Source organism: Salvia splendens, chromosome 21 (assembly GCF_004379255.2).
Source record: "Salvia splendens isolate huo1 chromosome 21, SspV2, whole genome shotgun sequence".
Taxonomy (NCBI): Eukaryota; Viridiplantae; Streptophyta; class Magnoliopsida; order Lamiales; family Lamiaceae; genus Salvia; species Salvia splendens.
This window is the reverse complement of record NC_056052.1, coordinates 11,220,497-11,244,133: the sequence shown is the minus strand read 5'-3', so window position 1 is coordinate 11,244,133 and position 23,637 is coordinate 11,220,497. Positions and strand designations below refer to the sequence as shown.

At 36.6% G+C, this 23,637-nt stretch overlaps 4 protein-coding genes across 7 annotated transcripts; all 4 read left to right on the top strand.

The window, feature by feature from the left end:
• Window positions 1-436: 436 nt before the first annotated feature.
• LOC121785573 (G-type lectin S-receptor-like serine/threonine-protein kinase At4g27290) lies at window positions 437-3,593 on the top strand. 3 transcript variants are annotated; one of them, XM_042184033.1, is made up of 7 exons: window positions 440-1,807; window positions 1,892-2,050; window positions 2,119-2,255; window positions 2,329-2,539; window positions 2,612-2,849; window positions 2,922-3,072; window positions 3,148-3,593. In XM_042184033.1, the coding sequence occupies exons 1-7, from the start codon at window positions 517-519 to the stop codon at window positions 3,451-3,453; spliced, it is 2,493 nt and encodes an 830-aa protein (XP_042039967.1). In that variant the 5' UTR covers window positions 440-516; the 3' UTR covers window positions 3,454-3,593. The 3 variants fall into 3 exon arrangements, with proteins under 3 accessions (XP_042039966.1, XP_042039965.1, XP_042039967.1); XM_042184032.1 differs by having other exon boundaries at window positions 437-1,807; window positions 2,125-2,255; window positions 2,329-2,849; XM_042184031.1 differs by having other exon boundaries at window positions 438-1,807; window positions 2,329-2,849.
• Window positions 3,594-6,541: 2,948 nt separating this feature from the next.
• Window positions 6,542-9,662, top strand: LOC121785408 (probable sugar phosphate/phosphate translocator At3g14410). 2 transcript variants are annotated; one of them, XM_042183824.1, is made up of 7 exons: window positions 6,542-6,776; window positions 7,581-7,688; window positions 7,774-7,808; window positions 8,138-8,250; window positions 8,369-8,630; window positions 8,730-9,001; window positions 9,245-9,662. In XM_042183824.1, exons 1-7 carry the CDS (start codon window positions 6,675-6,677, stop codon window positions 9,361-9,363), a joined length of 1,011 nt encoding a protein of 336 aa, XP_042039758.1. In that variant the 5' UTR covers window positions 6,542-6,674; the 3' UTR covers window positions 9,364-9,662. The 2 variants fall into 2 exon arrangements, with proteins under 2 accessions (XP_042039758.1, XP_042039759.1); XM_042183825.1 differs by having other exon boundaries at window positions 6,626-6,776; window positions 7,494-7,688.
• Window positions 9,663-10,273: 611 nt separating this feature from the next.
• Window positions 10,274-13,232, top strand: LOC121783174 ((S)-2-hydroxy-acid oxidase GLO1). Its single transcript, XM_042181158.1, has 12 exons — window positions 10,274-10,413; window positions 10,761-10,938; window positions 11,012-11,136; window positions 11,306-11,352; window positions 11,435-11,512; window positions 11,583-11,707; window positions 11,772-11,838; window positions 11,923-11,985; window positions 12,079-12,148; window positions 12,228-12,328; window positions 12,433-12,537; window positions 12,877-13,232. Exons 2-12 carry the CDS (start codon window positions 10,799-10,801, stop codon window positions 13,066-13,068), a joined length of 1,113 nt encoding a protein of 370 aa, XP_042037092.1. The 5' UTR covers window positions 10,274-10,413; window positions 10,761-10,798; the 3' UTR covers window positions 13,069-13,232.
• A 3,201-nt stretch (window positions 13,233-16,433) lies between these two features.
• Window positions 16,434-19,314, top strand: LOC121784229 (protein FAR1-RELATED SEQUENCE 5-like). Its single transcript, XM_042182392.1, has 6 exons — window positions 16,434-16,439; window positions 16,541-16,616; window positions 16,801-16,900; window positions 17,661-18,443; window positions 18,546-18,679; window positions 18,914-19,314. Exons 1-6 carry the CDS (start codon window positions 16,434-16,436, stop codon window positions 19,312-19,314), a joined length of 1,500 nt encoding a protein of 499 aa, XP_042038326.1.
• Window positions 19,315-23,637: the final 4,323 nt, after the last annotated feature.

Below are 23,637 nucleotides of genomic sequence, written 5' to 3'. Positions count from 1 at the left end.
CGTCAACTCAGGCCACGATCTTAGGCCATGACCTACACGACCTCCACGACCTAGAGTGATGATGTAAGCCACGATCTTAGTTCAATGTATAAATAGAACTTAGATCTGGTAGAAAAGGGTTAGAATCTCTCTAGAGAAATAATCATATAGCAAGTCTGTGTTGTAAGCTGTAATTCGCAGATCAAGCAATACAAACCTGCCCCCATTTCTCCCCGTGGACGTAGATTTACCTCAGTAAATCGAACCACGTAAAATTCTCTGTGTCGTAATTTATTTTTACGAACATTTATCATTATCAAAAATTCGCGGAATCATCAATAGTATTGTTAAGATACGATATACGTCGACAGCACTGCACTTCCTTTACATTTGGACCCACCACAACTTTGACAAAACCATTTTACCAATAATTTCAAACGAACAGACAATTTTGACTGCTTTAATTATCAATTTTCAATTTGATAATAGGATGCGAAATCTCCCATTTCAATAAAAATCAAATCTTGATCCGCAGCCATGGATGAATTCCATAAGCATTCATCACCATTTTTACTCGTCGTCTATCTCCTGCTAATCCGCTCCCTGTTTTCCACTGCAACCGACACCATAACCACCTCTGCAAGAATCAGAGATGGAGAAACACTCGTTTCTTCAAACGGAGTCTTCGAGCTCGGTTTCTTCAACCTCACCAATTCCCCCAATCGCTATGTCGGAATCTGGTACAGCAACATAACCGTTCCTACTTATGTGTGGGTCGCAAACAGAGAGTCTCCGCTCACAGACAGAAACGGCGCGTTAACGGTAACGGCGCCTGGCGTCCTTGCTATTCTTAACAGAACTAACGGCACCGTCTGGTCGTCCGCGTTTACTGAAGCCACGACTCAATCCCCAAACCCAATCGCTCGATTGCTCGACTCCGGGAATCTGATCGTCAAAGATGCAGGCGATGATGATAACTTCCTCTGGCAGAGCTTCGATTACCCCTGCGACACGTTGCTGGCCGGAATCAGGCTGGGGTGGAACTACGTCACCGGCGTGGAGACCTACATTTCGTCGTGGAAAAGCGACGGCGATCCGTCGAAAGGCGAGTATTCGTCGCACGTTGACCCCACCGGATACCCGCAGATGGTGCTGAAGAAGGGATCAGCCTTTCAGTACAGGATCGGGCCGTGGAACGGGCTCCGGTGGAGCGGGGCCCCCGACACGAGCAACGACCCGACCTACAGCGTCTCGCTGCAGATGACGCGAGACGAGGTGCGCTACACGGAGGGCAGGGTCGGGGACTCTGTTTTGTCGATATCGAGGCTGAATCCCAACGGGGAAGGAGTTCGCTCCACGTGGAACGATCGGACAAATTCGTGGACTACTTACACGAACGTGCCGGCTGACAACTGCGACAGCTACGGGCTGTGCGGACCCCACGGCAGCTGCAATGCGGGGACGTCCCCATCGTGCGGGTGCCTCGACAGGTTCGTGGCGAGGGATCCGGAGAGCTGGGGGCGGGCGGACTGGTCGGATGGGTGCGTGAGGAGGATTGCGTTGAGCTGTGGTACGGATAAGTTTTTGAAGTACTCTGCCATCAAACTGCCTGATGCTCGGAACACTACCTACAATGTGGAGAGGAGGAGCCTTGCGGAGTGCCAATTGGATTGCGCGAGGGACTGTTCGTGTGTGGCGTATGCGCAGCTCAACATCAGTGGCGCCGGGAGTGGATGCTTGTTCTACCATGGCGACTTGATCGATATCAGGGTGATGGCTTCGGCAGGCCAGGATCTTTATATCAGAATGGCTGCGGCTGAGCCTGGTGGTAAGTAAGAAGCTTGAGATGATGATGATGATGATATTGAAATGAGATAGATTGATTGTGATGTTTGGTTTTGTTTGATTGAAGATGTGTCGAGCACGAACAGGAATGGTGGAAATAGAGGGAGAAAAAGAACTATAGTTATAGCAAGTGCTACGTCGGTAGCGGTGATGGTTTTCATGTGCCTACTCTTCGTTTATGTTTATGGCCGGAGGAGAAAGAACGATACGAGTATGAATGATGAAGGTATGTATAAATATGTGGTTAAGCCGTGTAGATTCTGTGTGTTTGAATTTGATGATGATGTTGTGCAGTTGTAGGGCTGTTTAGTGCAACTCATGTGAAAGAAGCAGAGCTGCCATTCTTTAGCTTGCCTACAATTTTGAAAGCTACTGATAATTTTTCAAACAAGAACAAGCTTGGTGAAGGTGGATTTGGACCAGTCTACAGAGTAAAGACACTTCAATTTCTTAGCAATTTCACATTATTTGTATGGCATTTCACATTTTCAATATTGTGTGCAGGGCTTGCTGGAAGACGGGCAAGAAATTGCTGTGAAACGCTTGTCAAAGACGTCGAGGCAAGGAGTGAACGAGCTGAGAAACGAAGTGATGCTGATAGCCAAACTTCAGCATCGTAATCTAGTGAGGACTCTGGGATTTTGCGCTCAAGGAGAGGAGCACATGTTGATCTACGAATACATGCCTAATCATAGCCTCGACTTAATGTTATTTGGTGATACCTTTTTCCAAACTCTAAATTTAAACTCACTTTGGATCTCGTCTAATCGTCTATATTTTTGGACAGACCAAGAAAAGAGTAGGCTCCTTGACTGGCAAAAGCGCTTCGATATCATCAACGGAATTGCGAAAGGGCTACTCTATCTTCATCAAGATTCGAGGCTGAGAATCATCCACCGCGACCTCAAAGCTAGCAACATATTGCTGGATGCTGATATGATTCCCAAGATATCCGACTTTGGATTAGCTAGGAGCTTCGGAGGAAACCAAACAGAAGCTCAGACGCGCAGAGTTGTTGGGACATAGTAAGAAAATCAATCTCAAACAATCTGATTTTACTAAACATGTGTATCCTTACATGAATTACTCTTTCACAGCGGCTACATGTCTCCAGAATACGCTATAGATGGGTTGTTTTCAGTCAAATCTGACGTTTTCAGTTTTGGTGTTCTCGTGCTGGAGATCGTTAGCGGCAACAGAAACAGAGGATTCCTCCTTAAAGACCACAATCTCAATCTTCTCGGACATGTAAGCAGTACCGTTCACGTTAATTTTCTTCTTCTTTTAGTGTTTGATAATCTGAATGAGCTGAACTGTGTGCAGGCGTGGAGGCTTTACATGGAAGATAGTTCGAGAAAGCTACTCGATCCTTGTCTGGATGAGGCGTTCAACTGGGGACAAGTGGAACGTGCCATCCACGTGGGGCTGCTGTGCGTGCAGAATAGCCCAGACGACAGGCCAAGCATGTCGTCTGTGGTGTTCATGCTGGGGAATGAAGTGGCGCTACCGCAGGCGAAGCAGCCGGGTTTCTTCACGGAGAGAGACATTTCTATTGATCACAGCTCTAGCAGCTCTAATCCCACAGTTACGCATAATGAGATTACAATCACTTGGACACAAGGTAGATAGAAATCAACATTGTTGTATAGTGTGTCGATTATATGTGTAATTAAAATAGAGTGAAAGACAGAGAGAAAGAGAGATGTGTAGAAATACTGCCATTTATTTGAAATTTTGATGCTAGAAATCTTAGCTGGTGTCTTTAGATATTCCACTCCACCCACCTACCAGTTTTGGTTTTAGAGTGAACTATAAAAATGTCCTTGACTATGGGTTTATCTCGCTCATAGTCTCTGGACTTTAAAAATATCGCCAGACATCCCTGGACTAAAGATTTATCTCGAAAATGGTCATTTTTCACTGTTTTCGGTCGAAAATACCATTTTGGGTGGTTTTGGGGATTTTGGCAATTTGGTCGTTTTACACTTTTAACATTTTAAATATGATATTATTTTAGTTATGTACTAAATCTGATATTATTTCAAAATTATCATTCTTCTTGACTTCTGTCATCCTTCACTTTGTTTCTTTATTTCAATATTAGATTTAATTTTACAAAATCAAATTTTAAATTTCAATTTTTAAATATCAATAAATTTTTTTAATTATAACAATTATTAAATAACAAAAATTAATAGACATAATCAATATTTGATAGTGTCTAATATTTAATCAATAACGTATGACAACGCCTTAGTTTTAATCAATATTTAATAGCTTTAATCATAAATAGATCATATAACAAGATTTATTCTGAAATAAATATGCATCTAAAGTAAGACTAATATAATTTTCGTTTATTAATTTGAAAACAATCAAAATTTACTAGAAAATTTCAACAAAAATACTCAAATATAAAATTTTTAGTCAACTTCATAATATTCAATCACAAGCAATTATAACAACCGAACGAAGGCTAAATAGAATAGCTCTTATTTTTTCCATCATGATTAATATTATTTTTATGTACTTCTTCAATACAGCTAAATATTATATTAAATAACAAAAATTAATAGTTTTAATCAATATTTATAGTGTCCATGAATTAATAGTTTTAATTAAAAAATTTTATTGATATTTAAAAATTAAAATTTAAAATTTAATTTTATAAAATTAAATCTAATACTGAAATAAAGAAACAAAAAGAAGGATGACAAAAGGGAAGAAGAATGACAATTTTGAAATAATATCTGATTTAAAATGTTAAAAGTGTAAAAAGATCAAATTGCTCAAACCCCCCAAAAACCCCAAAAGGGTATTTTCGATCGAAAATAATGAAAAAGGACCATTTTCGAGATAAACCCTTAGTCCAGGGATGTCTGGAGATATTTTTAAAGTACATGGACTATAGATGAGATAAACTCATAGTTCAGGGTCCATTTTTGTTGTTCACTCTTGGTTTTAAAATATTGGGTCACATAGTGTATTTTAATAGACGAACTCGTTTCAAATAATATAGGCATGTCACGGTCCGCATGTTTTCAATTAAAAGTTTTAATATACGTGTGTATGTAATGGTTAAAATGAAATTTGTTAGTTCTCCGGTCCCATTCAAGATGTCCTCATTCTCGAAAGACACGAGATTTTAGGAAGAGTTGTTACATGTAGTACGTAGAGAAAAAAATATAGTTGAATATTTTAATGAGGTGGGAGAATAGAGAGATTTATTTTCCAAATATAAAAAGTGAGTATCTTAAGTGGGACAAACAAAAAAGGAAATGTGGATATCTTGAATTGAATGGACGGAGTATTAAATAAACCAACTAACAATTAATTATGGATTGTAATTGCTTTTATACCATACAAGAAAATAAAATTGAAATGCAGAAAATAAGAGATAAAGAAAAACTTTATACTACTCCATCGGTCTCATAAGAGTATGCTTTTTGGGTTGGAAACGAGTTTAATTCACAATAAATAAGGTAAGAGCGATATAGAAAGAAAAAAATAATTTAAATATTGTTAATGGAGTCTCACTTCATTAGACGAAAAAAGTTTACTGATTTAGAAAGTGCATACTCATGTGGATAGACTAAAAAAGAAAGATGCATGCTTTTATGGGACAGAAGGAGTATATGCCATGTTTGGTTAACATGATTCTGTCTGAGAAAGTAATCTGATTCCTTAAATTTTAAATTTCTGTGGTTTTTAATCAAACTGGTCAGAATCTCGAGAAAGTTCTGGGAAAGTAATATGATTCCTTCAATTTTAAATTTCTGTGTTTGTTTCGATTTTTAATTAAACTAGGAAAGTAATCAGAATCCCGAGAACAAGGAAGTTAGTACAACTTTCTAGGATTCTGAATCCTAACTTTTCTTAAATATTAACTCATAATTTCTTAAGGTTAAATTATACTCCCTCCGTCCCCGAATAAGAGTCGCTAATTTCCATTTTGGGACGTCCCCCATTAAGAGTCACTCTTCATTTTTACCTTAAATGGTAGAAGGCCCCACATTTCACTAACTCACTTCACTCACATTTTATTATAAAACCAATATAAAAAAGTGGGTCCCACATTCCACTAACTACTCTTCATTCCACATCTATATGACAAGGCTGTTACATGACATGGTGTCTGTCCCATAAATCAAAATTTTCATTTTCAACTGTCACATGAAAATATTATTTACAACTTGTATCACTTGAGTCAATCATTAAAATAATAATAATAAGAGTTTTATTACTACTAATATTATTTTAACTACTCTTCTCATCTCATGCTTTATTAATTGTGTATTAATTATCATGTAATTTTAAATACATACTTCCTCTGTCCCAAGTTAAGAGAGTCATATTCCTTTTTGGATTTCCCACTAAAAGGGACCAATTTCCTTTTTAGCAAAAAATCTCATTTTTTACTTTATCATCCACCTATTTTATTCTCACTTTATTTCTCCACTTTTCCCTTTCTCATACTTTACTATCTCTACTTTAACTTTTTAAATTTTAATTTTCTTAAATTCTGTGTTATAAAATGGCATCGCTCATCTTAGCAAGTAGTGAGTACATCTGTGGCTCCCAATCAGCAGGTTGTTCGTATTTATGACGTTGGCATGCTTATCGATAGCTACTTAACCTTTCTGACGTGGCACAAAGGTTGTTGACGTCGTCGTTTCGGTCGAGTTCTTCATTTCCTTCAAATTGGTCGTCCAGTTAAGACGCCGTTAACTTACTCACAAAAAAACCTTGCTCTCTAACTCAAGCCACTTTCCCCAATCTCACTCCTCCGATTACATTCACCTTTCTCCAATTTGATGAAATTCAATCACTAGCTCTCTCTGTCGGCAGCCATGGCGGATCGGTATACGAAATGGATGAAGGAAGAATTCAAAACATACGCCTACATTCTCATCTACATCGCTCTCTCCAGCGGCCAGATATTCTTTAACAAGGTCCCCTCATTATTACCATTAGCTAACATTTTTATCTGATTTTTGCGTGCCTGGGTTTACCGCCACGGTTATTCATGCCAGCATTTTGCCGAACAAGTGGCAGGCATGTTTGGTTGATCAGTTTAAGCTTTAGATCTGTTTAATAAGCTGAGAGTGAAGTGGTGAAAATTTAATTTTAGGTGCTCCGTTTTTGCTGCAAGTTGTCTTCCCCTGTTTGTGATGTTCATCAAGTAATATGAAGTAATTCACTGCTGGAAGCTGACTCTTCCTTTTTCGTAAATATAAGTTGAAGAATTTAGAAAATAAATATGCGAATCAAACTACTGCTTGGTACCATAGCAGAAAATAGCTACATGATTGTATTAAAATGTGAAAATAATCTACTCAGACAGTATGCCATATGGATTTAATCTACTTGCATCAATATCAAGTAAGTAGGGGAACCGTTCGGTCTATTTTGATGTACTTAGATTTTTAAAAAGAGCAGATATAATGATATTCGATGATCAAATACCATCAAGAGGTAATTACAGAACGGATATAACTCCTGAGTCATGGTTCATTGGCAATGTTGTCATGCCATTTTATAGCCAACCAGATAAATAATGCACACACTGAATATACTTATAAGCATGCCACTGTTACAATTCTTAGCATGGACAGACATCTCATGTGCGGAATACCTTTCGTCGTTGGCTAAATTTTACTGTTTTCTAGGATTTGTTTATATTGGACTGACTGAGGAGACAAAGTATGTTTATGGTACGTATCTGTAACCTCTTGATCAACCCTTTTCAAATGCAGTGGGTTTTATCATCAAAGGAAATGAACTTCCCATATCCCCTTGGATTAACGCTGCTTCACATGGTGTTCTCATCTGCTCTATGTTTTTTGGTTACCAAAGTTTTCAAGGTTATTATTCACAACTGAAGCTTCTTGATTCGGATAGTTCACACTATATAGTTTTAAAACTCTGTAAACTGCTCAATTTTTACAGATCATGAAAGTTGAGGAAGGGATGACTATGGATATGTGAGTTCTCTAAATTTTAATGGCTGTGCTACATTTCTTTTTATGGATTTTGTACAATGCCCAGAACTTCTTCTGTAGTTTTGTGTACTGGAAAAAAACACACAGAAATTTATCATTAGAATGAGTAATATGCGAAATAAGCAAATCTACAATTTTATTCTTCTAATTATTGTCTTTCTAAAATTTGATACGAAGTAAGTATTTGTTTTATATCCTTTGGAAATCCTAAACTTACCTGTCATATTGCATTAATCTTGAAGTTCCATGTTTAACTGCAATACAATATTGCAATTGAATTCTTCAAACGATGTTCTGCTCTGAATATGCAGATACATATGGTCTGTTGTCCCGATTGGTGCGATGTTTGCAATGACACTTTGGCTTGGGAACACAGCTTATCTCTACATATCTGTTGCATTTGCTCAAATGTTAAAAGCAATAAGTAAGAGAATATTCATTTAATGGTGTAATAGTAGTTATTGTCAATATAACATATATAGCAAACAACTTTTATCAATATTCTTCTAGTAATACTGCCTAACACTTGGTTACAACTACAGTGCCAGTTGCTGTATTCATTCTTGGGGTATTAGCAGGACTTGAAGTGATGAATACTAGGATGCTTCTGATAATGTCAGTTATCAGTTTCGGGGTACTCGTAGCATCGTATGGAGAAATAAGTATCAGTTGGATTGGTGTCGTTTACCAAATGGGAGGTGTGGTTGGTGAAGCCCTAAGACTGATATTCATGGAGATTTTTGTGAAAAGGAAAGGATTAAAACTAAATCCTATTTCCATGATGTACTATGTTAGCCCCTGCAGGCAAGTATTATGAAGAATTCTTTCATATTTCTTGTTTAATATCCTTTCAATTCTAAGAATTCTTTCATATTTTTAAACATAACTTGGTCAATTGTCCAGTGCTGTTTGCTTGTTAATCCCGTGGATCTTCCTGGAGATGCCTAAGATGGATGCACGGGCCACATGGAGCTTCAAACAACCTCTTATTCTCACACTAAATTCTCTCTGCACTTTTGCACTGAATATTTCGGTTTTTCTCGTCATTTCACATACAAGTGCTTTGACCATTCGTGTGGCTGGTGTTGTCAAGGACTGGGTTGTGGTTCTAGTATCTGCACTCATCTTTGCAGATACAACGTTGACACCTATCAATCTCTTTGGTTATGCTGTTGGTAAGTACGGAAATTTTCAGTTAACTCAAATCACTTTACTTGAATATTTTGGCATGCATTAAAGTTGTCTTCCTCATAAGTGAAACCATGTTACTCAACACTTACTGCTTGCTCGGGTCAAAGTTATTACTAATATATATATGCACGATTACCTTTCATAGTTGTTCTACTGAAATTTGTTCACAACTATGTAAACCAGTAGTCTCTTTTCAACTGTGAATGAAAACCAATGTCTTACTGCAGCAATTGCCGGGGTAGTAGCGTACAATAACCACAAGCTGAAGAAAGAAGCTACCCGAGTTTCTCCAGCCGAGCCTGCTGAATCAGTCCCGCTAGTTTCAACACCAGACTCAAATAGGTGAGAAACAGGGGAGCATATGGTCTTTACGAAGTCAGGTTTTCGGGCACAGCTACGGCCTTCAGTTCTGGATACATGTCTGTTGGGAACAATGTAAACTCAGCTTATCTGTGTAGCTAAACCAGGGGTTTAATACAGTCATCATTGTATATCATTTATTTGTTTTTAGTCTCGAAATCAGTTTTTTTATACAACATATTGTAATCTGACCACGTGTAAAGTAGAGATATATACACATTCATTTTGTGTTGTGCAGAAAGGTACAACTGCTTTAAAGAAACTTGGCAAACTGCTATGTTGTTTTTTCCTTTTCTTCCCCTTCATTTTATCTAATAATTTCTTCTTTATTCCTCCTAATTAATTAGTATGGCATAGGAGTATACTAAATTTTAACTTCTCTTCATTTTTTTTATCGCTTATTTGCCACTCCATTATTTAGTCCAACTCCTAATTCTTCAAAATTGAGGCCCAATTCTAACCGTTCAATACATGGAACATTTACAATACATCTACTGAAAAAATGAAGTTTACTCACAAATCAAGTTGAATTTGTTCATGTAGATAACATAGGACAGGGACTGCATTCTGCCTACCCTCCACCGCCCTAATCTTCTTCAAACACCGTATATCCTTATTAGGAAAATGACAAAGTATTGGGAGAAAAGATTAAGACACCACTAATCAAGAAAATAATGGAATTAATATCATATCATATATGAATATGCTAGTATACATGCAAGTTGATTTTTATTTCTAATATTTTTGCTCACTGGATAATGAAGAAAAAGAGTGTGAAACACACAAGAAGGGTGTGGCAAAGAGCATCCCATTAATTGGATGTGGTTTTGAATTCTAACCTCCAAAAGCTAATCCTGAATTTTGTGCCACTCCCTCCATTCTTGACCACCACTTCTATTGTCTTCTTCTTCAGTTTTCCCTATTTTTTTTTTGTTTTTTAGCAATTATTTGTCACTATTTTTCTTGGCTCACTTATCTACTACACTAGTACACCCCCTCTTCGTATTCACTCTGCTCATTTGTCTTCAGCCTTCAGGTCTGCTTCCCACTCTCTACTTCTTGTTGGTTTCTTTTTTATTTGAAAAATTTAGTTAGTTTAGTTAAAATATGATTTAACTAACACCTTTCTTGATTAAAGAATCTAGTTACTTCATCTCTATTCTTATGCTGTGGTTTATTAAAAAACACTATTGATATTATACTACTAAATATATAGGAAAAGTTATTTTTTTTACCAATTTTATGTTATTAATATATTGGTTCCTTAATAGTTTCTCTATTCTTATGCTGTGGTTGATTAAAAAACACTATATGATCTATGTTTGGACTGAAATTTGATTATCTCACATTCGTTATTATTGGTTTCCTATTATATCAATCAAGATCAAAGGGAGGGAAGTTTTGATAAACCAAGTGCAGAGATGGGTGAGATCACAAACGTAACCGAGTACCAGGCTATTGCCAAGGAGAAACTGCCAAAAATGGCGTACGACTACTATGCTTCGGGCGCAGAGGACCAATGGACTCTTGCTGAGAACAGAAACGCGTTTTCAAGGATTCTGTAAGTTGCTTAAGAATCATGTCGGAAGAGCATGATTATTCGTTTTCTGATGACATCTCCAAACCATATGCAGGTTTAGGCCCCGGATTCTGATTGATGTGAGCAAGATTGACATGACTACCACTGTGTTGGGCTTCAAGATCTCCATGCCTATAATGATTGCCCCGACTGCTTTTCAGAAAATGGCTCACCCTGACGGTAAGCAACGCTCGTCCCACAGAGCCTTATGGAACTAAGCTTAATATGAGGCAAAATGATTGTTGTGAACAGTTACTTATTAATGAGTTTTGGTTGCATACTGCTTATATCAAGCATGCCTATGCATAGCATAACTTAACTATTTGCATTCCAATCTATTAATATGCAGGAGAGTATGCAACAGCTAGAGCTGCATCAGCAGCTGGAACTATCATGGTTTGGTTTCTCTCTATTGAAATTATTTTTAAATTAGAATTGTTCAAACATAGTCTAATTGCTAATGCAAGATTTATTTCAGACTCTGTCGTCATGGGCTACTTCTAGTGTTGAGGAAGTAGCTTCCACTGGACCTGGCATTCGATTCTTCCAGCTTTATGTGAGTCTGCAGTTGAATTTTAATAGGGTGTTTGTCGAGATGGATAGCTGAGTCATGGCTTATGTCTCAGGTCTACAAGGACAGGAACGTCGTGGCTCAGCTTGTGAGGAGAGCTGAAAGGGCTGGTTTCAAGGCCATTGCACTCACGGTCGACACCCCAAGATTGGGACGCCGTGAATCTGATATCAAGAACAGGTTCGAGCATTGAACTCATCATCATCACATCCAGACAGACATACTGATCTGTTGTTTTATTCAGATTTGTTTTGCCACCTGGCTTGACATTGAAAAACTTTGAGGGTTTGGACCTCGGGAAGATGGATGAGGTTAGTAGCTCGTTATATCGTTTACTAGCTATTGGATGCTCCTTCTCACATAGTCTTCGCTTCACATTAACGCAATGTATGTAGGCTAATGACTCTGGACTTGCATCGTATGTTGCTGGCCAAATTGATCGTACATTGAGCTGGAAGGTAATCTTCATGTTCATCATAGATTGATCAATTTGGTATATTGGATTTATGAGGTGTGAAATTGAGTTATGATGTACATGGTGACTAATGAAGGATGTTAAGTGGCTGCAATCAATCACTTCAATGCCCATCTTGGTGAAGGGTGTGCTTACAGCAGAGGATGGTATGAGCATAAAGCCTTTGAGTTACTTCATTGTGTGTGTGTGTGTGAATACTAATGTAGTTAAGAAACATATCTGCAGCAAGGATTGCTGTCCAGAGTGGAGCTGCGGGTATCATCGTTTCCAACCATGGCGCTCGCCAGCTAGACTACGTGCCCTCGACCATCATGGCTTTGGAGGAGGTACTTGACTTTCCAAAACCCCATCAATCATTGTCCATGCATTGATGAGCGAATGTATTACCCTCTTGGCTTGTCTAGTCTCTAAAGAGCAGTGGTCATTTCAGGTTGTAAAAGGTGCACAAGGCAGGGTTCCGGTGTTCTTGGACGGAGGTGTCCGCCGTGGGACAGATGTGTTCAAGGCATTGGCATTAGGAGCCGCAGGCATCTTTGTAAGTTAATTATAGCACAAACTAACACAGACCCGCTTGTCTGAATAGTGATATAGGACGACCACTATTTAAATGCATAATTAGAGAGCCCAAAATTTAGTTCACAACACGAATTTGAAAACACGGAGTAAACCAAAACATCTTTATAGTAAACTAAACCCTTCACGAAGTAAATCATTCACTATAAATTATAGTGAACTATATCGCTCTTATAGTGAACTAAATTCGTATTATCTAGTTATGCGTTTAAGACTAGTTATACTTTGATCATTTCCCGACCCTTGCTTTATTTATTTTTCTAGAAAGAGTCCGTTTAACTCGTATACATACAATTACTAGATTGGGCGACCAGTGGTGTTCTCGTTGGCTTCTGAAGGAGAGGCTGGAGTAAGGAAGGTACTCCAGATGTTGCGCGATGAGTTTGAGCTGACCATGGCGTTAAGTGGTTGTCGCTCACTTAGTGAGATCACGCGCAACCACATTGTGACAGAGTGGGACGCCCCTCGGGGACTCCCATCCGCCAGATTATAAGAGATGCGCGCATGCATCAAAACATATAGACGGATCCATGTGGCAAGCTATATATCACGTTTGATGTTGTGAAATATGGTTAAGTTCTTCAATCTATTCATCTGTGACGATGAGTCTTTACATAAGCTTTTAAATGATGATTGAAAGCTTTTATATTCCTGCTAGCCTCATTGTATATTCTTACATAAGTACTACTCCCTCCGTCCCCGATTAATTGTCACTCTTTGATCGGGCACGGGTTTAAAGAAATGTAAAAAAAAGTTGGTTGAAAAAGTTAGTGCAATGTGGGATCCACTTTTTTATATTGATTTTATAATAAAATGTGAGTGAAGTGAGTTAGTGGAAAAGAGTGACAATTATTTAAAGACGGAGCGAAATGGAAATGAGTGACAATTAATCGGCGACGGAAGGAGTTGTATTTACCAACGCTTTCGACCTTTTGTCCAATTTTAATGAATCTTAAAGTATGCATTGTATAGCATAACAATGTCGAGCTTTTGCGAGTTTATATTCAAGGAATTTCAACCATTTTATGTGGCCGTTCAATATTTTTTCTTTTTTCGATTTTGTCATTTCGATTGAGTTTCAGTTTCCATATTTCCAGCTCCTAAATCTAATGGTCCTTATTGATGGTATGTTGTCATTTTAAATATGGTTGTCATTTTAATAAAATCCTACATGGCAGTGATAAAATGCAAACTCTATATATTGTACAAATTCCAAACTTTTCAACACAGTGTCAACACAACGTCAATACAATGTCAACACAATATAAAATTTCAAGATTTTGATGTCAACACAGTATAATATTTCAAGATTTTGATGTGTTGTAACACGATGTCAACCGTTGACACTGTGTTGATATTTTTTGTTGATGTTATTTTGTCATCTGTTGACATTTCTAACGGTCCAGATCATAGTTTGGAGTTTATACAATATTTAGAGTTTGCATTTGATAACATCCCTATATATTGTACAAACTCCAAACTATGATCTCGACCGTTAGAAAATGTTAACAAATGACAAAATAACAGCAACAGAAAATATCAACACAGTGTCAACGGTATATATAGGGTAGTGATAAAATGCAAACTCATATATTGTACGAACTCCAAACTTTTCAACACAGTATCACACAACGTCAACACATTGTCAACACAATTTCAATACAATGTCAACACAGCATCAACCGTTGACATTATGTTGACATTTTTTGTTGCTATTATTTTATCATCTGTTGATATTTTCTAACGGTCCAGATCATAGTTTGGAGTTTGTACAATATTTAGAGTTTGCATTTGATCACATTCCTATATATATACATATATATACATGGAGATGATCAAAACAAGAATGCATTTAAATCCAGAAATGCAGCCCAAATCTTGGCCATAGGATTAGATGATCTAATGGTCAATAATTAATGTTCTGCTGATATTTGAAATGATGTTCTGTTGACATAAATGCAAATATGTTGACATGCTGTATGTTACCTGTTAAATATTCTATGTAGCTATACTCTTTGTTGACATTTTGTTGATATACAAAATAGTCGTATCCAAAATGCACCATCCGGCTGAAGAGCCCCTGTTGTGGTGTTTGTGGGTGGAGGAAGGGGTTATGGATAAGGTTGAGAGTCCATGGTAGGATGTGTGAGATGTTGGTGCTGGTGTGTTGGTGCTGCATATTTTGAGATGTAGTTTTAAGATTTTGATTCTAGATTTTGGAAATCCTTTATGTTGTCAGTTAAGATATGCTAGTTGACATATTTGGATCTTAGTTTATATGCTGCTGTGTGGACACTATTCTAGTTGACATTATGCTAGTTGATATTGATAAGTCGTATTCTAGGCCTTGGTTACTAGTTAGTATGATGTGCATAATTTGAATATATCTGCAAAACAGTTGCTAAAGTGTGCAAAGAAAGTGTTCCAGTCAGAAGGAAAGGTATCGAATAACTCAGGTGAAAAGGGCATCAGAATGTCGCTATACTGACCAGTATGCATGCCAAAAAGGCTCGAGATGGAGAAGAAGGATTGCTGGGAAGATCAGCCAAAAGTAAGGGCAAAAAGGTCATTTCGCGAATTAAGTCTACCCTAAAAATCAAGGGCAGACCTCCCTATAAAAGGAAGCCACTTGGAGAGAGGAAATCAGGATCGATCATAGGGAATCATCATTAGGAATATACACTCTTAGTTAGAGTAGTTCTCTCTTGGCAGATCAGTCCTTCAGCCTAGTCTTTCATATTCTCGTTCCTCGCCACAACCATGGTCACCTGAGAGTTTCATCAGTTCGTCGGAGTTCTGCCTTCTCTCATTCCAGTCAGCGAGTTGTGTAGTGTCAGCAGTTCCATCGCCCGGAGTGGCAAAACAATCTTTATTTGCTTTCTTAGTTAATCGCACTTTGTTTTCTTACGTTGGATTGGTTAAATTTTCAATATTTGCTTACTTTGAAGTCTTAGTTGTGATCCAAACGTTTTTATGATATGAAGTCGTTTTTGTGCATCGGTTCCTGTTTGATTCTGTTTCTTTCTGCCTAGATAGCTTAGATCTAGTTGTTACGGTGATTTTCAAGTGTTGCGAGCATGTTTTCATTTCCGAATTGATAGATCTGAGTTCATGAGTTTAGATAGCTGTTAGATTTTAGATCTGAAATGGTTAAGTGTGAAAGCCTAGTTTACGTGATTTCTGTCACCTTGCATGTCACCCAGTAAGCTTAATTTCAGTTCCGATAGTTAATCTTTATATTTGGAGTTTTAATTGTAGATCTGTTTTGTGAAGTTTGTTAACCTGAAATTCTCGTTCATGGAATCTGAATTGTTTGATTTGTGTTCATACTTGTTGGAGAAGACAATGTACACATCCAAATTTGGGACCACTTTTACTTTTTAGTTACTTTTTGCTTTTGTCCTTTACTTTTCTCTACTTTTTCTGCTGGTACCCTACAGATCTGACAGAATAGCCACCCAACTACCACTTATTCTGTGATATTCCGTTTAGCCATTAATAGTAACCCAGTACCTTCCACATATTTCTTAAAACCCATGTTCCCTACTCTCACGTACACAACTGCTTATCAATCATCTTTCACCCATCCTAGTCAGTAGAGTACCATCTTTAATTCTTGTCTAGGTAGAATCTCAACTCAAGCGTGGTAGCTAACCAACCCTTTCAGAATATCACCACAATTTCCAAAGCGCATTCATCTCTGTGGGATTCGACCCTTACCTCCACTATACTAATCAGTAGAAGTGGGTTGAGGAATTTCTTTGATACCAGGTTCAGGCATAGTTGGGATTTCTATCCTGATCAGTAGGATACATCCTTGCTTTACACGACACCTGCACAAACCTGGCTCTATCAGATATGCTGGTGCATATTTTTTGAGATGTAGTGTTGAGATTTTGATTCTGGATTTTAGAAACCCTCTATGTTGTCAGTTAAGATATGCTAGTTGACATTATCTGTTTCAGCTTGCTGACATATTTTCCCATTATGTTGTAGGATCTGTTATTCCAATTTGCAATGCTGAGTTGAGGCCTTATGAAGGTAAAAAATTTTCTTCACTGGAGGAGTGAATTTCCTTTTATGAAAAGTATGCTCAAGAGACTTGTTTGATTGTCGAAGATTTGGAAATAGGTCTAGTGGTGGTGTTGTTGTTTTTTAGTATGTTGTTTGCAACAGATAAGGTTTTTTTAGTATGTTGTTTGCAACAGACAAGGTTTTCATACAGCTGATCTGTTGGATGTCGATATAAGTATATCTGAGGAAGGGAATGTGTCAGATGATGATGAAGTAACTTCAAAGAAGAAACGCAGACGTGGCATAAAAAGGTGTGGATGTGGAGCGAAGATCAGTTTCAAGTTTTATTTTGATTCTGGTGTTAAATATTATTTTCTGCATCAATTCATTGAGGGACACAATCATGCTATGGTTGACAAAGATCATAAGAGATTTATGAAAGGAAACCGCAGTATGAATGATGCTCATAACAAGTTTATTGAAGATTGCACCAAAGCTAACATTGTCCCTACTTCAACTTTCAACTTATTAAAGGAGTTTTTTGGTGGTTATGATGTTGTTGGGTGTACGTTGAATGATGTTAGGAATTGTTCTCGTGATATTAAAGAGAAACTGAAACAAGTGGATGTTCAAATGATCTTAAATCAGATGCAAGAGAAGAAGAGAATTTGTGAAGGCTTTTTTACAAATATCAATTATCACCTGACGATAATAAGTTAGTGAGCTTATTTTGGTATGATGTTGAGTCTCGGAAATATTACCATATGCTTAGAGATGTCGTAGCATTTGATACAACATATTCGACAAACAGGTAGTTTATTTATTATACTTAGTAGTTGACAACAGTGTAGTTTGACAGACAGTGTAGTTGACAAATATAGTAGTTGACATGGTAGTTGACAGATATAGTAGCTGACATGGTAGTTGACATAGGATACATTTGTACTCTGCATCGTAGATGACTTAGTAGTTGACATAGTATACATTTGTAGTTGACATATTAGTTGACATAGTAGTTGAGATAGGATATATCCGTAGTTGATGTTTTGTGTTGATTTATTTGTTCAACAGGTATCGTATGGTGTTTGGTCCATTTACCGGGAAAGACAATCACGGGTGTCCTATTGCATTTGGAGCTGGTTTTGTATCCGGTGAGAGTTGTGATGTCTTCTCATGGCTTTTCACTGTGTTGGTAAAATGCATGAGCATTGCTCCAAGGATCATAATCACAGACCAAGATTGGGGAATGAGGCTTGCAATTGAGAAGGTATTATCTAGTACAAAACATCGTTTGTGCATGTGGCACATAATTAGCAAGTTGTTTGAGAAGATACCTAAATCTATTTCTGATAGAGAAAAGTTTAGTAAGGAGTTTAAGGCTTGTGTTTGGTCAGAATTGTTAGATCCAGATGACTTTGACATATTATGGACTGGTATTGTTGAAAAATATGGTGTGGAAGATCATAAATGGTTTAAGGACATGTTTGCTATTAGACATTTGTGGATCCCAGCCTACTTTGGAGATGTTCCTATGGGTTCTTTGATGAGGACAACATCTTTTTCAGAATCTGAAAACAGTTATTTTAAGAGGTACTCGAAACCGTTGTTTAATTTTGCTGACTTCACTCTTCGGTATAATAATGCCATTAATGCTCAAAGGAATCAAACTGAAAGGCTTGACTATTATGATTCTATAATCTCTCCACAATATGTCACTGATATAGCATTTGAGAAGCAATTGGCATCTGTATACACGGATATGATGTTTAGAGTAGTACAAGAATTAATTTCTGAGGCTGATAAGAGTTGTCGGATGATTAGCATGTCCACTTTGGAGAACATCGAGGCTTTAAAGTTTCTGATGCTAGAAAGAAGACATTCACAGTTACACATGATATAGAGACTGAGTCATATGAGTGTGAGTGTAAACTATTTGTAAGGTGGTTATCTATGCAGCCACCTTTTCTTCGTCCTCAGAAACAAAGATGTCAACAATATTCCAGAGAAATATGTTGTTAACCGGTGGCTGAAGAGTGAATTATTGAAGGCAGATCATGGTCTCACGAGTGATGAAAGTGCGTCTGACAAAGGTATGTGAACTATTTCCTATATTTCAGTTTATTTGGCATATGTTGTATAGGCTGTTAACATATCTTATATAGGTTATTGACATGGGTTTTTTTTATTTGAAAAATATATCTAACAAAAGACTCATGTTTTGTATATTTCAGTTTGGTTGACATAAACTATATAAGTTGTTGACATGTTACATATTTACAGTTCACATAACTTATATAGGCTATTGACATGTTATATATTTGCAGGTTCTAACAAAGATGACAAACTACAGATTGGTAAGAGGTGTCATGGACGTTACTTTGGTCTATATCAACGCGCTTTTAGGAATAAAAATCATCTGATTGCTTTGGATAATGTGCTTGCGGTTATTGGTCCTCAAAGTTTTACTGATGACAGTACTGGATCGTCGTCAGTTGATAAAAATGATTCAATCATGAACATATATGGTGTTATTGTACCTGAAGAAATAACTGCACATGCTCCAGATGTGGTTAGTTCAAAGGGAGGTGCAAGTGACAAGAAAAGCAGGATTAAGTCAAGCATAGAGAAAGCAATTGAAAAAGTAAATAAATTTCATAGGTGTTGTGGAAAGTGTCATAAAGTGACTGATCATACTGCCAGAAGTTGTGGCAAAAAGCAGACATAATTGTTCTTTTTTAACAGTCAGAGTTGTTTTTTAGTTGTTGACATATACTGCAAGTTATTGACATTATCTTATTAGTTTTTGATATTTGATTTTGCTCTCTATTGGCATGTATTGTATGATCATCATGCCAGAACTTGTGGTAAAGAGGAAAAAAAGAAAAAAATACTTGTTCTTTTTTAATTATAAGATTTGTTTTATGAGTTTTTCACACTTTATATAAGTTGTTGACAAGCTGTTGACATTTTGCTATAAGTTGTTGACATTTGATATGCAGGCTATTGACATGTGTTGTATGATCATGATGCCAGAACTTGTGTCAAATAAAAAAATTAAGATAAAATAGTTGTTAGTTTTTAATTGCAAGAATTGTTTTTGAGTTGTTGACACTTTATGCAAGTTGCTGATATTTTTAATACAAGTTGTTGAACTGATTGAAATTTGATATATATTACATACTGCTATGTTGACATTTTAATATACAAGCTATTGACAAGTTGTTGACATTTTTATATAAGTTGTTGACGTTTGATATCAAAGCTATTGACATGTATTGTATGATCATGATACCAGAACTTGTTTCAAATAAAAAAATTAAGAGAAAATAGTTGTTCTTTTTTAATTATAAGAATTGTTTTTGCGTTGTTGATATTTCAATACAAGTTGTTGAACTGATTGACATTTGATATATATTACATACTGCTAAGTTCAAAAGTCAGAAACCACAATAGTTGTTTTAAAACCCATCCAAAAATTAAGTTAACATCAAACCTTAAAACCACTTTTTGTTCATTTCTTATTTCTACGATTAAACAACTTCTTGTACTTGTCATTTAGCCCAAGCATTTTGTCCATGTTTGCTTCTATCCATTCGTTAGCCAGTTGTAACATCGGCAACCTCTGGTTATTGTAACATGATGCAATCAAGGTGTAGCAATACCTTCCTCTGAGTACTTGGAGAATATTTATGCTACGCGAAGAGAAGCCGATAACCCATTCACTGCCCTTTTTGCCAACATAAGTCTCCATGTGTCTCATCAAATAGAGACCACAGTCCTTTTTGTTTGTGCTTGTGGCCAACTCTAAAGGCAGAACGTTGAGTGCAGACTTGTTTATATTTTCTGAAATATCTAACAAGTTCTTCTGTATGAAGTATGCTTCAAACATATCTTTCTGCAAATATATAAATAACTAAATTAAATTACACATACAAAGCATTTCAACATGATGTAGAAATTATGTCAACAAAATGTAGAGACTATGTCAATAACTTAGGAAAAAGGATACCATTAAGCCAATATCAATGCCATACTTTTCCAACGGATCCATGTCTTTAGGTGGCTTGCTGTTATCTATTATCTCAATGGTATTTTTCTTCATCCAAAATACTACAAGGTAGTAATGGTTATTTGCACAAACCGGGAAGAACACCTGTATGACATGAAAGATAAAATTACATCCAAAGAACACATGTTCATATTTTTACATAGATGTCATTGTGAGATCTTATTACCAAATCAATTTCTCTCCAATTGAAATCTGGTCTTCTTTGAATCTCATTATCTATCTGAGCAATGAAATTTTTCTTGGCTATCAAAGCATCCTAATTATCCAGCCGATTTGTTACATTGAAATTCTGCATTTAACATGTTTGGTTAAGGGGACGTATGATTCAGACAGTTTACACATAATTTTAGATTACTTACACATGGAGATATTGTCATAAAAATGCGTGAAAGTGATGTTGTCGACCTTTCTTTTTCTCTGATGCTCAGGTGTGAAGCCCATGCGTTAATTACACCCGCTTTAATTTCTACATGGGGCTTTAGTGACAAAAACAATTCCTTGGTCGCCCAAGCAAAATCACAATCATAAACGCATGCATCACTGAAATGAAGTTATACAAACAACATTTGAACAACATTCATAAATCATGTCAACTGCATAGAAAACTAAAAATATTTTTTAGATCATGGAAATAATTAAATTATGCATACTCGTTTGTTCCTTCTGTTTCTAGTATGTAGTAGTAGACATCTCTTTCTTTTGCTTCCAGGAATGGTAGTGTATGTACAACTCTTACTTCAACTGGAGAGCCTAGGAATGGGATAGAATGCGTTTAAGCATGAGACGTTTTCTCTCTGGCTTCTGGCAGTGGAATCTCAGAGAATGGAACAATATTCTGTTGTCAGTGCACATAAAATTCATGTTATTTGCAATTACAATTCATGTTTTTAAAGTTAGTTACAATTAAAAATCAAGTCAACTATATATACTAGCCATGTTAACAACTAATATAATTATGTCAACTATGGTACATATCATGGCAACTGCACATACAAGTCATGTCAACTACGTTACATATCGTGTCAAGTACACATACAAGTCATGTCAACTACGGTACATACTATGTCAACTACACATACAAGCCATGTCAACTACACATACAAACCATGTCAACAACAATTATAAGTCATGTTAACTACACTTTCAAGTCATGTCAACAACAATCAATCATTTTATAAAAATAATATATTATTTAATGTTAGTTTTTGTTATTTTATCTTAGAAATATTCTCTTCTGTCTCTTTGTTTTCAATTGTTTTTTCTTTTTGAATATCCATCTTCTCTTTCCCTTTATCTTGTTGCTTTTCTTTATTCGTTTCAACATGTGTGTCATCTATTGAGCCTGCAGTTGCATTCTCCTTATCTTCCTGTGTTTTTGTTATATTCTACAATATTAATTACATATATAGTACATGTTAACAACAGAAACTGCACATTATGTCATGTCAATTATATTTTTATCTATGTCAATTACAAGGTGCACAATGTCAATTAATTATATAAAAACTCTAGAATTTATATACAAAACTCCCAGAGTTTAAGAGAGTTATTATAAATTGTACATGTTCAAGATCTTTCTGAATTTCTGACTCACTCCCCTTGTTCTCAGATCCTACGACATCCTGTGATGCATCTATGTTGATATGTGCAGGAGCTTCAGTTGTTGGAGCTGTCTTCCCGGTTGTATCATTAGGAACACTGTCCTTTTGGTTTGGTGATGCCAGTGTATTGGCATCTTTTGAAGCATTGACTTCATGTGATAGGAGAGATGGGGATGTTGTCTGTTCAGATCCTAGTACTGCTGTTGAGATAAGATCACAAACTGGCGATGTTCGGAAATTTTCTCTGTTTATTTCTTCTTCATCCTGCTTGTAAATTAGTTCTACAATGTTAGTGCCTAAACTGTAGGAGTAATCTAATGTCAACTCAGAGAAACATACGTAAACAAAATGATGTATTAATCTCTTCAAACGTTATTTGTGTACTTACTTTATCAAAGGAATCTCCCAATTTGAAAGTCGGAAAGTCAGTCAAATTTTCTAGCGCTTCCTTTTCTTTTTCAGCAATAAGTATTGAGTCACAGACTTTTTTCCAGTGATCAATAGCATCAGGCTTGTCTTGATGTAATGACTGGGACAAATGTAGAAACTTGTTGCCCACAGATTCAACTGAAGTCGTTTGGCTTCCAACTGCACATCTAGCAATATCACACACCATTCCGAATAAATGATTAGTTTTGATGTGTGAAGGAGCTTCTTTAAGGGCCCTGACAAGATTGGTCATCCACTGATTCATCTGTTTAATGTATTTCAATACATTCATTACGAAATCTTTTGGGAGTATGTTTTGGGAAGACCCAACCCCACTGTCATCTACATCAAGAATCTGTTCTTCAGGCACCTGCTGCTGCTCCAGATTACAGACATATTTTTTCTTGATATGTCCCAAACCAAATATTCCTGCAGCTATCTCTTCATCTTCTCTAGCCTGCAGATGTTCACTTGTCCAGCCTTTCTTTAATGGAAAAGTGCGAGGAACTGAACGTTTGGCTTGTGTAATTCTGTCTACGTAGCAGAGCTGCATAGGTTTAAAAAATACATGTAAATTACAAGTGTATAGTGTCAACTATAAATGTACATACAATGTCAACTGCATATACAATCCATATCAATAACAATTATAACCTATATCAACTACACATACAAGTCGTTTCAATAAGTAATGTAATCATGTTAACTGTTAACAATCTGTAATAAAAAATGTAAAACATACCATAAGGGAAGTGGTCCTGCAAAAGCATTCTTCTCCGTTTTAGTCCAGTTTTCCATTCAAGCTTGAGAACATACATTGTATACAAACACCAGTTGGCATTTCTCACATTGTCCAGATCTTCAATTATATGCCCAATCTTAGATTTGATCATTCCACATGTTGATGTCTCAATCAACGCTGATTCTAAAATAACCATGAACATTCTCT